At 38.3% G+C, this 13722-nt stretch overlaps 1 protein-coding gene across 2 annotated transcripts; it reads right to left on the reverse strand.

Moving 5' to 3' along the window:
- Positions 1–38: 38 nt before the first annotated feature.
- fkbpl (FKBP prolyl isomerase like) lies at positions 39–2887 on the reverse strand. 2 transcript variants are annotated; one of them, XM_044111295.1, is made up of 4 exons: positions 2703–2887; positions 1803–1964; positions 1043–1323; positions 39–829 (listed from the first exon to the last, which is right to left on the reverse strand). In XM_044111295.1, the coding sequence occupies exons 2-4, from the start codon at positions 1960–1962 to the stop codon at positions 194–196; spliced, it is 1077 nt and encodes a 358-aa protein (XP_043967230.1). In that variant the 5' UTR covers positions 1963–1964; positions 2703–2887; the 3' UTR covers positions 39–193. The 2 variants fall into 2 exon arrangements, with proteins under 2 accessions (XP_043967230.1, XP_043967236.1); XM_044111301.1 differs by having other exon boundaries at positions 2754–2873.
- Positions 2888–13722: the final 10835 nt, after the last annotated feature.

Below are 13722 nucleotides of genomic sequence, written 5' to 3' on the forward strand. Positions count from 1 at the left end.
GAAGGCGACCATTTTGCGATAATAAGCTCAGTCAGTCGTTCTTTTGGTTGAATATTTATTATCCCAACCTCCATTCAAGGAGATCAGACATAGTTGTAGTTATAAGGCTTTACTTTGTAACAGAGGCTGTGTCATAATTGCACTTAGATCTAATTACGAGGAAAAACATTATTAGAATTATAACATTCCATCTTTAGCTAAACATTTTACTGAGTCTCAATCCCAGCTGCACATTTCTCTCCTTTTCTCTACTCGTTATCTCTTTGAGCGCCTTCACAGCAGCAGGCAGGTCCGGCTGGATTTCCAGCAGTTTCTTAAATGCCTCTTTGGCCTCATCCAGCTCGTTCAACTTCTGGCACGCCTGGCCCAGTCGGTACCAGGCCTTTGAGGCGCCAGGTTCAAGCTGAGTCGCTTTAGCAGCACTGTCCTTGGCTCGCTGTGGTTGGTTTAATTTCAGCTGGCATAGAGACAAGTTGGAGTGAAGCTCAGCTTTCTTGATTTTCAGCTGATCAGATGAAGGGAGCTGATGTGTTTCTTCCAAACAGTTTGTGTCTTCCACCTCTCCAACGAGGCCACAAAGGGGGATGAGGAGCTTGAGGGCCCGGCTGTAGCTGTCTGTTGCTCCCCATAAGTCCCCGCTCCTGAACCTACCGCCACCACTCTCCTTGTGCGATTTCACCCACTCCCACCTTTCGGTGGGGGTCAGCTCCCAGGATTCCTTTCCTGGAGTGAACACTTGGAGCTCCACAGTGGCAATGAGAGGAAGGTCTTCATATGAAGGCTGGTGAAGTGAGGCTTCTGGTCCGGTTCCAATGGGAGCAAGTTGTATCTGAGCAATTAGACACCATGATTAGACCTGCGATGAAACTTCATTTAACGGGGAAAGGAGGATTCTGTAAATCCATTATCAAATGCAGGTTTTATACTTTCATACTATGAGGCTCTTTAAAAGTTTTATGTAAAAAAAAACAAAAAAAAAAACAACAACTTCCAATCGAGAACAAAACCAGACTTTACTGCTACAGAACTATAAAGATCTTACCTCGCATTTCTCCCCTGCTCTCATCCCCTCCAAACATGCCTCTGTGACATCGCACTGACCCTCCCCCAGCCTCAGTGTTGTCCAGTCACCCAGGGGCACCTGCAGCACAGTAGCCTGTTGCCGGAGAATTGGAGCTGGCACTAAATCTGTAACAGCAGTGACTGCCATCTTCTCATTTTCTTTTGCAGATGGAGGATCATCGGAGTCATCGGTCTGAGCTTTGAGCTGCACTTTTACCCGACACAGTGAGCCCAGCTTCGGACGGTGATTAGTTAGACAAGCTGCGGGGAAAGAAAGAGAAAACGAGTTTGAAAAGTATGCACCTGATTAGATTGCTGTCACAAATAGTGCACTGCTAAATATTAGTCATATTAAAAATGTTAAATTATAAGTAGAGATGCTAAAAAATAAAAATAATAATTAAAACAAATCTGATGTTGACAAGAATTGGCCACACTTGCCAAATTTCTGCTTGATCAAATCTGAATAAAGAGTAGTATCCAAAATCTAGTTACTTCCTCTGTTTAAAAGTAAAAGCAAAAATATTTTTAACAGTTTTTCTCACAAACGTAACAAGATGTCTCCTCTTTTCCTAATACAATTGATTCCTCGTGGCTCATTGTTCGAATGCTAGAGGGGAAAGAAAGTCAATACAGTGCTTACGTTTCCAGCGTGGGAATGAACATATATAAAAACTAGAAATTCAAAACAGGCCACAAAATTCTGATCAGTGAAACTGTAACTGAAAGGAATGTCCTACATGTGTCAGCTGCTGTATTAGAAGAGATTTGCTGAGTCCATTCATGCGTCTGAATTCGCTGAACCCTCCAGAGTCCTCCAGGACACACAGAGACCCATGAGGTGACATCAACAGCTTCTTGTTTATCAGGCTGCATTTCTACAAGGTCAACAGGCTCCATCACTGGGTGGGCAAAACATACAAAGACATAAAGATGAACAGCTGGTTGTTCACATCTCTATTTTACAATCACATTAAAAAGATTAGAAATATTTGACAAAACAGCAAAGCTCCTGTTTAGAGGGAAAGTACAACTTCAGCTTTAGACATTGATGTAATCAATGGCAGAAAAAAATTATGTTTTATAATTATTATTATTATTAGATTTGGAAAATATAAAAAGTCTGATCAGTCTCCTCACGTGTTGTCACTAGAGGCATGTTTGAATGAAAACTCTTTCTTTTGGAAGAGGAATTTTTTTCTTAAACAGTAATTTACAGACATAAGATAACAGAAAAAAAAACGACCATGACATGTTATTCGATAAAACGAAAATGATATCTTAAGTTAGTTTGACTGGTACTAGTTTTTTTGTTTTTTTTTTTGGACGAAAATCGCAGTGCTTTAGCAAAACGGCAGAGCAAATTAATAATTATATATATAAAAAAGTCATACAAAGTTACTATACTACCACAATCACATAATGTTACTATTTGTTTGCATGGCTAAAATATAAGGTTAAGTATTGTAACAAGTAATCCACAGGGTTTTATGCGCGTTTTTGCAAGCGTGGATTGCTGCACACGGTGAATTATATTATGCAGCTTTTTTCAGAGCAACACGAGCACAGAGAGGCGTATTAAACAACCTGCATTTCATCACTCTGGAAAAGAGTCGGACCTCAGGACTCCAAACACCCACCTGATCCCACACACAGGAGTCAGTTTCCCCGTCCTTCACACAGTAACACACCTGCAGCTTGTACCGGACAAATATTAATAACAGAAGCTCTTCTTAATGCCCTGTCTGCCTCTTTCTCTTTGTGTTAAGAGGCTGCCGTCCAGCTACACAATGTGTGGCACGCAGGGTGGTGAGGAGCATTACTGCCCTCTATCGAGCTGGAGTCTCCTTTAAGTTATTTCAAAGGGAATCCAGACATTGGTAGCATATTTTCCTCTTAACATTACAATTTTCATTTTCATATCTATGCCATTATGTGTCTCCAGAAAAAAAAAAAAAAAAAACACTGGAGCCTTTTGAAATAATCCTAAACTTATAAAGTTCGTTTGTAAAACAGATTTTCTGCTTTTCTAGCAGGTGTACGCAACAAGACTACATGAGTGTGAGTCAGCCACAACAAAGCAAAATCAAAAATGAGGTAAATTTCTTATACAGAGCTTCACGCTGGAATGGTTGTTGCTTACCAATCCTTTCCAGGCTGCTGTTATGCCTGTTTTTAGCTTTCTAAAACATGCTTTTCTTGTACATGTTCCTAGGTACATTATGTATTTGAAAAATGGCTTCTTTATGAATTACATTTTGCACCAAGCCTTCTTGAATTGGTCGAGGAGCCACTTTCCAATTTCTAGACAAATTTCAAGTCTTGTCCAATAATATGGTGTTCTATTTTTCTAAGAAACTATTATGATCTTCATAAAATAAGCGCATGAATTATAATGATACTAGTTTTTCTTTTAAAGTTGAATAAAATTCCTCTTTTGATTTTATTCTTTTTACTTATTAATGTATATACCTGGATATAAAGATTTCTGTCAATCAAAGATCAGAATTTGTTGAATTTGCTTGATTTCAGTAAAACAAAAACAAAAAAACAACAAAAAAAAAACATTTAAAGTGAACCGAAAAAATAAAATTAATAGTTTAACAATGTTAACATTTAATAAGATTATAAAAATGTTTTATGTAAATGTAAAGAAGGCATTAAAGGCAAATAAAGAAGGACAAAGAAACTTCAACAAATTTGTTGAAAAATATAAATTTCCAGTAGGGGTCGCTCTCTACTAACCCATTTGACAACATGACCCCCTCGCAGAACATTGCACATTGTAATCACAGGCTGGTGTATGTCTACATATGTGTTGTTTTCAAAAGCATCTTTGTCTGTCAGAACCAGGTCCTCCTCACACATGCACCCATATGCAAAGTAAGGAGAACATTTTGGAGTGAATACATTTCTAGAGTGGTTTCGTGGACAGTAAAGGGGCCTGACGAATATACAAAATAGAGCATTCCATGACTTAGGGGCCCCAGTTGCTTAGAACTGGGAATGACCAGTACCAGCTGGTCAGCAGACTTATGTGACCGAGCAGGAGTGCAGCAGAGGAGAAGCTCAGTGAAGTAAGTCAGGGTAAGGCTGTTTAAGAACATAAAAACAGAAAGATTTTAAAATGAACTCTAAAATACCCGGGCAGTCAGTGAGGGCAGTCAGGTAATGTGCTCTCTCTTGTGTGCTCCTGTTCAGAGGCGTTCAGCAGCACTCTGCACCAGCTGCAAACCTCTGAGTGAGGACTAGCTGATTTCGAGGTAGAATAAATTGCAGTGATCCAGCTGCGATAAAATGAAGGTATCAATCACTGTTGCCTTGAATACATAGATTTTACCTTGAATTGTAAAAGCTGGACTTAATCATGGCCCTTTTACGAGTTTAAAGTGACTTGTTCATTTTAACACCAAGGTTTGTTACTATAGACTTACCATACGTTGCCAGGGGGCCTACATCTTGATGAGGGCTCTAACATGCTCCATTAGATCCAAAACAATTACCTCAGCCATTTTTCATTAAAATGCAAAAAATGTAGGGCCATCCAAACTTTAATAAACATAAGTCAGAGGTTTAGGTGTGACCTTGCCTTAGAGACATAAAGGCAATACTCAACGTGCAATGGTATAAAACATAATGTTTTCTATAGAAACTTTAGAAGACCACATAGATAGAACCTTCAAAGCAAGTTTTATCTGTATACTGCCAAGTGAGAGACTTTGCTAATGTAATGGAAGACAAACTGATGGCTATTTACACATCTTTACCAGGGCTGCCATTAATGGGATGTCCCCGCAGTTTTCATTTGGCCATCAACGACTTCCCTATTGGTGCTATTATAAAATAGAACTGCTGGTTTAGACGAGCATGTACCTGGATCTGTGAAGTATGCAATAGTCGCTCAGAGGCCACAGCAGTGTTTCGGCTCTTGGATCAAGCAAAGAGCTGCAACACCAGGAGCTAGAGCTTCAGACTGCTGGGAGGCCCGGTACGGCCGGAGGGATTCAATATGCGTCATTCCAGAGAAGATGGTCGTAACTGGTTGAAATTGACAGGTGGACACGCAAAGCACAGCGTGTTTACTATTCTGCGTTTTTCTGTCTCTTAGTATCAAATGAAAGTCACACTAGGTGACAGACGCTTACACACACTCACACACACACTCACAGCCACGACCCAGGCCGCAACGAGACCAGCTCCTAAACAGATCTGGCTTCAAGAATGTTGATTCCTCATAGTGTAAGCAGCACATTCTACAGTGGCTGCAGGTGTGTGCTGGACTGTGTTGGACACTTTAACTGCATCTAGAGTTACTGCCCCTGGGCTGTTTGTTGTCTATGTGCGACCTGAAGGGAGCCTCAGACTTTACAGCATAAACTGAAGCCACAGAATGTGCTGATTCTCTGCAATCTAAAAAAACTCTAAAATCATCAAAGCAATTTAGATTTCTTCTACCAGCTTTATTTTATTAAGGTTACCACAGCAATGACGCAGTTAAGAGTGACATATCTAAGCAAATGGCACTGTGAAAGTGCATTCTTGCCGTCAGTACTGCTTTTCAAAAGATACAATCACAACTTGACTCAAGTCAGAGTCATGTGAATGTTTGATGTTTGAACAGCTGTAATTAAAATGTGAACAAACTATGGTGTTTCTAATGCAAAAATAGGAATTGTTAATGTTTCAACTGTGTACATACTAGTGTTTTCTGGCTCCAAACAGATACACTTTTTGCAGTTGATTAATATGATCCAGGTAATGTTTTATATTACTCCTGTGAGTTAGTTCCGTATAGTGATTTTATATCGGAAGAAATGCAATCTACACTACCTGGCTAATCAGTTAAAAGTCACTAGATTTTTAGGTGTAAATGTGAAATAAAATAGCCTTGAAATATCTATATAATTTGAAATAATCTTAGGTATCTGAATTTTTGTTTTTACGTCGGTTATTTTCGGTTGTCTTAGTCCTCAGATCAGCTGAGAGGTAAAGTGTAACCCTAAAAAATCAGGCCATCTCAGCTCCATGTGCTCCTTTATGTAAGAAATGGCTGAATTCGTTTCTTTTTAATATTAACATTTATTTGAATGATTATCTGAAAACTTGACATGTGTCAAAACAAAAATGATTTCCAGTCAGAATCGTTGCCATTCCAAGGCATGCTTGGCTCTTTGATATTTCTTCACTGCCTCGATAGGAAACCTAAAAAGCCCAACATGCTAATCTGTTTGTTGTCTACTAACAATATGGGAAAACCTAACATTAAGAGCGGGTAAATTAGTTTCATTTGAAGCATAACGGCGATCTTAAAGTCTATTAAACGGTTTCTCTGGTCTCTTGGGGGCAATTCTAGAGCTGGAGTATTTGGACAGGAACCCACTGAGGGGAGGAGATGGTTATCTGGAGCTGCAGGGCAGACTGTGGAAGGTAGAAGCTTTGGGTTTTATTTAATGAACGTGAAAAGCTGTTTTTCAATGAGGAAACCTGCGGAGATACTTGGGACAATGTTTCTATATGTGTTTCTGTGTGCGGGTGCAGTTTGGTGGGTGATTAGAGATAGTCTCCATTAGGCCTCTCTGTATCCGTTATCACACATCTGGATATACTTTTGCCTCTACAGTTATACCTTCATACCCAATGGCCTTATGTCTGACCCTTTAATGCTTTCCAAGACTTTGAGATAAAACCAGTTACTGACTGCCATATCTCCACCCCAGTGCCCTCTGTTCTGATCCTCCAAGTTTTCTTTTTTTTTTTTAAATCATTTGTTGATTTTTCTTTTTTGGGGGGGTTGTCAGTAATAGTGGCAACAGTTCCAGTTTTGGCATAACAGTGTACGCTCAGTCAAAACACCCATGAAGATTTTATTGCTTTGTTAAGGTGAGGATTTTGCCTGTGTGAGGTTCAGATTGCTAACACTGTACAAGTGGGACTCTCACATCTCTACTTTAAGAAGCAGCTTAACTCAACAGGGTCAGAAATCCTCAGGTCAGTTCCAATTTGTTCAGGTCTAAGGTTTAGATCAGGGTATGAGGTCCGCAGAAGGGGGTGAGCGGCTCTAATTCAGACCAGCCTAGAGTCAGAGTAACACTTTAGCGTCAGAGCTCCTGGTAGGTGTGACTGTAAATGTTTATCATGTTAAAATCTGAAGGAATTTTGAACAGGATGTCTTGGAGTTTTGTTGAGCACAAACACACTGAACGAGTGCATACCTAAATGTTTTACACTGTGACCTTGAAGGTTAAGCAGTACAGCCGTGGTCCAAGTCGTTGCCTCTCGTTTCGTGTTAAACTTGATATAAACTAAAGGTTCATGTTCTACCTAAAAGAAAAAAAAATTGGAAGACAGTGTTGATTTCTTTCTACATTCTGTTTGTATTGTTACTGTATGAGAGAGAGCCTGTTGCGGCCAGAGAGTGAGTCCAGCTGTGGGGCTTCAGATTCAATAAAAACAACTGGCATAAACCCACACCTTAAAATGTCACTTTAAAATGATGTCACTTACATAATTCTAACGGACAAAAAAGCTTTTAATAATACATATTTCTCACCGACTACCATAAATACCATGGCACTTCAGAATGTTGCAGTTTCCATAGTAATTAGGTCAAATGTTGGTTCCATCTTGTAACCCTAGAGTGTCTTTGGTCAACCCTGTTGTGATGTAATGAGGGTAACTCAAGACATTAACAACTATGACTAAGTACACAGAATCAAAGGACGTTATGAACGATTTCAGCGAAGATTTGAATGATTTATCTGCAATTTTGGTGGATGAAACTAGATTCAATGATAAAGAAGAGGACGCTGGTTCGACTGAAGAACTGCAACCTATTTATTAGAGCCATATAGTTCAGGAAGCAATCACAACGGCAACATTTCTGGGAGGAAGGGTCCGACGGTGAAGGGTTGGAGCTGTACATTGGTCCAGTCCAAATCACAGAATGGCAATTAACAGATCTATGTACAGAATAATTATTTTTCTTTGATTCTGGTTTAATTCGAATAATCCAGTGACATTGCAGGAACTGGTACAACTTCTGCATGTGATCCAACATTTAAGTCGTCTGAGCATGGCCTTCGGTGACCAGCCTTTCTTTTCCTCTTTTTTTCCCCCAAGTCTTGACTTCGATTTTGCTACTTCTGAAATTCTGCAATTCTAGAATGTATTTGTTTCAGAAAAACAATGAAGATTATTTCTGCTTCATTGGAAATTTGATTTGAATAAAAGTCATGGCTCTAAAGAACAGGGTTTGATCAATATCTGCAAAAGTAGCCTTTATGTTTATAAATAATTTTAGGTACCTCCTAAGATTCAGATTTTCATAAATGTAATTTGTAGAGACATTGAAAAGCCACATTTACTGGCAGATAAAGCATTTTAGATAGTCTTAGCTTTTATTCTGTCTTGCAATACCCAATTTAATACTTTCAGGCTTCAAATCTCAAAGTCTTTGTGATGTTAATTGTGTACTTGTCCACGAGTCCCCTAGTGCTTCAGAAATCATAAGGTAAATGAGTCTTTGCTTGTCTGTAAGTCCATGTTTCTCCCATACAATGAAACGAATATGTTTAAAAAACATGGAAAACTAGAAGAGCATAAATAAATGCTATAATGGCCTGCCATACAGTTAGTCATACTCGTGATGATCCGTGTCATGGCCTGTAGCATCAGTCAAACAAGAGCTGCCTATTTCCTACTCAGACTGTGCGTATAGGAAATTCATCTGTTAAACCTGATTCATGTATTCCAAAAACCTTTGACAAAAAAAAAAAAAAAAAAATGGGTGAAATGAAATATTTGTGTGTGTTATTTTTGCAGCATTTTGCTGAAGCAAAATTCATCATGTGAAGGTTTTAAGGTTGTGAAGCAGAAATGTCAGGATGGATACCTTTCCAGAGCCTCCTGTATCCTGGATGAAGAAATAGGGCAGTATAAAAAGTGGACAAAGCTGAACAGGGCAGCCCACCTATCTCAGTCCAACATGCGGTGGGCAGATGTACGCTCGCAGAGTACAAAAGGTAGATTTCAATAGGAGCCAGCTGATTTTAATGCTTTTTCCCGAAAACTGGTCGTCATATTGTCTGTTGCTCCATCTTTTGCTTATCTTTGCAGACACCTATTGCTAATTCTCTCTCATCGTTGACCTATGACTCTATGCCCATACTTTTTAACGTCCACACCCACCTCTCTTTTGTTCTGCTTCGGGCGGGTGTATGTGTGGTAGATTTCAGAGGTGCAGGTAGAAAATAAATCCATAGCAGCTCTGACATCTCACAGTTTCTGGTTCCCATTTGGTCCAATGTCCTGCAATCAGTCACTTTTGCTCTTCGCCCTTCGTGAAGACGTTTCCAAAAAAATGGGGAAATTTCTCGAGTTACACTAAAAATAAATGCAGTGGATATCATGTGCTCAGAAAAAAAAACAAAAAAGGTATCCAAACCAATAAAATAAAGTCTGATCATCACTTCTTTGTAATTTATTACACCTTGTAGGCAGAAGTGTTAAACTGACAGACATATTTAATGATAACATGAGCCAACTTGGAGTGGATTGTTGCTGCCAGCTGCTAGCACAGTCCTGAGGGGAACGAGTTCCTTCATGGTTCTTTCATCTATGTGCCTATCGGCTTGATCAGTGAAGCCACTTAATGTGGACATGTGTTTCTTTGTGCTATCAGAGTGCTAAGAGGCACAAACACACACACACACACACATACATAGTGAAACGAGCATCTGTTTTAAATCGCTTGCAGAACGGATCACTGATTAGGTAGTCTTCAGGATTTAAAAGAGCTTTAATGTGATCTTCATGCAACACCATTTAAACTATGTTGGATCTGCTCCCTTTTTCTTAATGTGGCAACTAATTAAAAAGAATATTTAGATATTTTTGAACCATATTAGGTTTTAACTGAAAGGAAAATCTACATCTAAATCTGAAGCGCAGCTTATGAATGAAGGAATAACCAGATGTATAAAAGGGATAGTCCAGGATTTTTGAAGAGCCACTTTTAATCCTATAAATGCGTTTGTGTATTTTTTGAACCTTCCTTTCTCCAAATGCACAGTGTTTTCCCCCAGGGTAATTTCATTATAAATGTAAATGACTTAATAGACATACGTGGTTTTATTTATTTGCACATATGGACAAGTTTTTACAGACATCTGACGAGAATTTCACATTAGTTGATATTTTTGTCTAACACTTATTTTTTTTTACCTGCAGTACGTGATTTCCATGACTTGGTGGTAAAAATCAGGAACACAACTACAGTCATTTTCAAGCATTTTATTATTTACAGTGCAATATTTTGATTGCAACATACAAATTTTATAGATTTTTTTTCAGAAAAAGTATTAAAAAGTATTAAAATAATGTAAGCGCACTCAAGAGAAAGAATCAAGTTGAATGATCCAAACAATTTACAGTTGCAGAACCTTAAAGGAGCTGTGCCTCATCTTAATCTCACAGTGTATTATATCTTGGGAAATCATGAGAGTACCAGTCATTTGTGACAATACTTTCTGCTATTCCATTCATCCATTTTCTTCCCCTTATCCGAGTCGGGTCACTGGGGTAACAGCATAAATGGAGGTCCAAACTTCCCTTTCTCCAGCCACGTGGGTGAGCTCCTCTAGAGAGAGACTATATCTCTCAGGCCAGCTTAGAAACATAGTCCCACTAAAATGTCCTGGGTCTTCCTAAAAATCTCCTGCCTCTTTAAAATCCATTCAAATATGGCGGCATCCATTTCTACTTTCATATACAGAGAATTGCTGTATACAAAGTGCGTATGTAGATCACTTTGGAATCACATCCCACAAGTCTGATTGCGGTCACATTTCATTAGTATTATGAATAACCACATTTAAAAAAAAAAAAAAGAAAGAAGAAGAATTTAAGCAAAAACGCTGGTTTCAGCTTTAAATCATGTGACTAAAACTAATTTTAGTAGAAGTATAAAAAAAACTAGGCTGGGCAATTAAACAAACTGGTTCAGCAAACATTTTAGGACTAGTATAGTAACAATATGTCAGCAGTTCTTAACTGGTCCTTTTGAATTGAGGTAAAACTGTAGAAAATGTGGCGTTAGGAAGACATGATCTAAAACATTAATCATATGGTAGTAGTTAGATTGATTCTCTTATGACACCTCTTTAATTCTCCAAAGTGAGATCACTCTGACCGCTGCTCACAGGTAAGATGATGCTTACTCGTAACTATTCTGCACAACCACTTTAGAAGTATTATCTTTTAAGATTGTCTTAAAGGGCTATTGTTGTGTACAGATGCCATCCAGTAAATAGGCCTGCTGCTTGTGGCAGGAATGTGGGCTTTATCAAAGCCCCTTGACGACTGCTGGTATTGCAGAAGCTGAAAGAAGTGGGGGTGACCACCATGCTGGAGTCCTACCTCCCAGCGTGTGTATATATGTGTGGGGTGTCTGTGGTACAGAATGCCTGAAACCAAACTAAAATTGATTTTTATACGCTTGTCACTAAAAGGAGCCAGATGTGGCTGCCTACAGGGAGCTCGCCATCGAAACTAGCTTATATACCTTTTTTTTCATTTCTCTAATGAGCTGTGAAGATGCACTTCAATGTGTATGCATTATTTTGTAAAAACCAGTGAGCCACAACAGCATTAGTATAACTCCTTATCTGTTCTAAAGCTGGCAAGCCTTCGCTTGCTTTTATTTTGGTAGCAGTAAACACAGGAAACCTCTTGAATTCATTGGAGTGAAAATGTGCATGATTTTAGCACATAAAAAATAACTTAGAAATAAAAATTCCAATATAGAAGAACCTCTCATTATTATTTGAGCAGCCAAACTGTCAAACCCAATTAACTATGGACAGGTTCAAAAAACCTAAATGAGAGGTGTAGCACTCATATTCAGAATTAGAATGCAATAAAATATTTGCTTAATATACATTAAAGATATTTATACTTGAGATTTATTTTAATAAATTCTGTGCATTTATTAAGTTATATACATTGAGGTGCAATGAGTTAGAAAGCAAATAATGTTTTACCAGAATATTTTTGTCTGACCTAAAGCTGAAAATCATACATTCCACAGAATGAATAAAACACACAACCACAATTAGACAATTGGTTTCCACTTTCATGTCAGTTAAGATTGATAAAATTATTGCCATTTGCTAAATGCCACAATTGCAACAAAGCTACTAGTGAATTGTTGACACGCAATTCACTAATGTTTGGTTTGATAACATTTAAATCTTATGATTTGGGTCAAATGTTTTAGCTTTCACAGCAGCTTCCTGGAGTTATTTATTTAGATTTTTTTTTTTTGCCCATTCCCACTTTAACTGCTCAACTGGTGTTACTGATTCAGGTTTGCAGGCTGTCTTTCTGGCACACAACGACATAAAAAAAAATCTTCCCAGCTTTTTTTTATGACCAGTCAGAGTTCTTAAGACATTTTGTAACTGATTTGGTTGTAATCATATCCTCATTATCTAATTGACCCATTAGTGCCCAAGCTTTAACTTCCTGGCTGATATCTTGAAATCTTGCGTCAATATTTCCAAATGCTGTTTTTTCCTCATTATGGCATGTATTTAGTAAAGAGTATTAGTCATTATGGCTCAACAACAAATTGTATTCCTCAGAGCAGATTTTCCTAGCAGCTCTTTAAAAGGAACATGTGTGGCTGGGCAGTTTTTAATAAAATGACTAAAACGGGAAAAGTGTAGCAAATATATTAAGACAAATGAAACACTCATGGAAATCCAGGAAAAGTAAAAATAAAACTATTTCTGACAAAACTATTTACTTTTATATAGTTTATATAAAAGTATTATATATACTTTTTCTCCCCTGTTGAAGCTTAATTTCTCTTAAAGTAGGTACCAGTACCTGCTCTATCACAGTGTCTAGAAAATATTACCCATTACTGTTTTCATGGTATAAGCTAATTGCATAAAAGGGCTGCCATGTAAATTTGATTGATTGCTTTAATTCTTTCATACATGTTTGAGGAATCTTCACATCTATTGTGGCAGCCACATCTATTGTCCTCATCCACATCTGCAGCTCCTCCAGACTAGCGGCAGCAGCACTTAACAATTAGGTGTAACTCTGATTCTGCTGAGTTTATCATGCAAACCGGTTCTCAGTCCAACACTGCTGAGAACATTTGTAAAGGGCATAATGGATAAGCATTGTTGTGATGACATACTGAGAGGAAAGAGCAGAAGCTTCTTAAAGAGACAGAAGCTGATTGCAAGGCATCAAATTGTGGAATAAAATGTCTTTAAGTCATGTTTGATATATACAGCATTTTTTATTTAAAAAAATCAAAGGTAAAATAGTTATTTGATTTGCTTGTACCATAAAACGGCACTACGTTACTGGAAAATACATAACGCTACCCTTTTAACAAAACATACAACCTTTATAGATCAGTTGAGAAAAAGCAAAGGGGCAGCATCTGAGAAAGAAGGAGTGTTAATTGAAAACGAATGTGTCTATTCTGGCGGTTGGTCAGAGATGGGCTGGGGTCCCACTTGGCTTCTACTTCAAAGATACTGCCCGCCTAACTCCAGCGCACCTGCAGCCATTTAAACCCTGCTCTCATCGCTCAGGACATAGAGAGATCTCTCTCACGGTTAGAGCCTTCATCGCTTT

The sequence above is a fragment of the Gambusia affinis genome, linkage group LG01, assembly GCF_019740435.1.
Source record: "Gambusia affinis linkage group LG01, SWU_Gaff_1.0, whole genome shotgun sequence".
NCBI lineage: Eukaryota > Metazoa > Chordata > Actinopteri > Cyprinodontiformes > Poeciliidae > Gambusia > Gambusia affinis.

What these genes read in the sequence shown, in the direction of transcription:
- fkbpl (XM_044111295.1), bottom strand. Translation starts at nt 1,962, where the DNA reads ATGGAGCCTGTTGACCTTGTAGAAATGCAGCCTGATAAACAAGAAGCT. An exon ending in TAATACAGCAGCTGACACAT is followed by an intron (nt 1,324 to 1,802) that starts GTAGGACATTCC and finishes CTTTCCCCGCAG; the next exon opens with CTTGTCTAACTAATCACCGT. An exon ending in GAGCAGGGGAGAAATGCGAG is followed by an intron (nt 830 to 1,042) that starts GTAAGATCTTTA and finishes CTAATTGCTCAG; the next exon opens with ATACAACTTGCTCCCATTGG.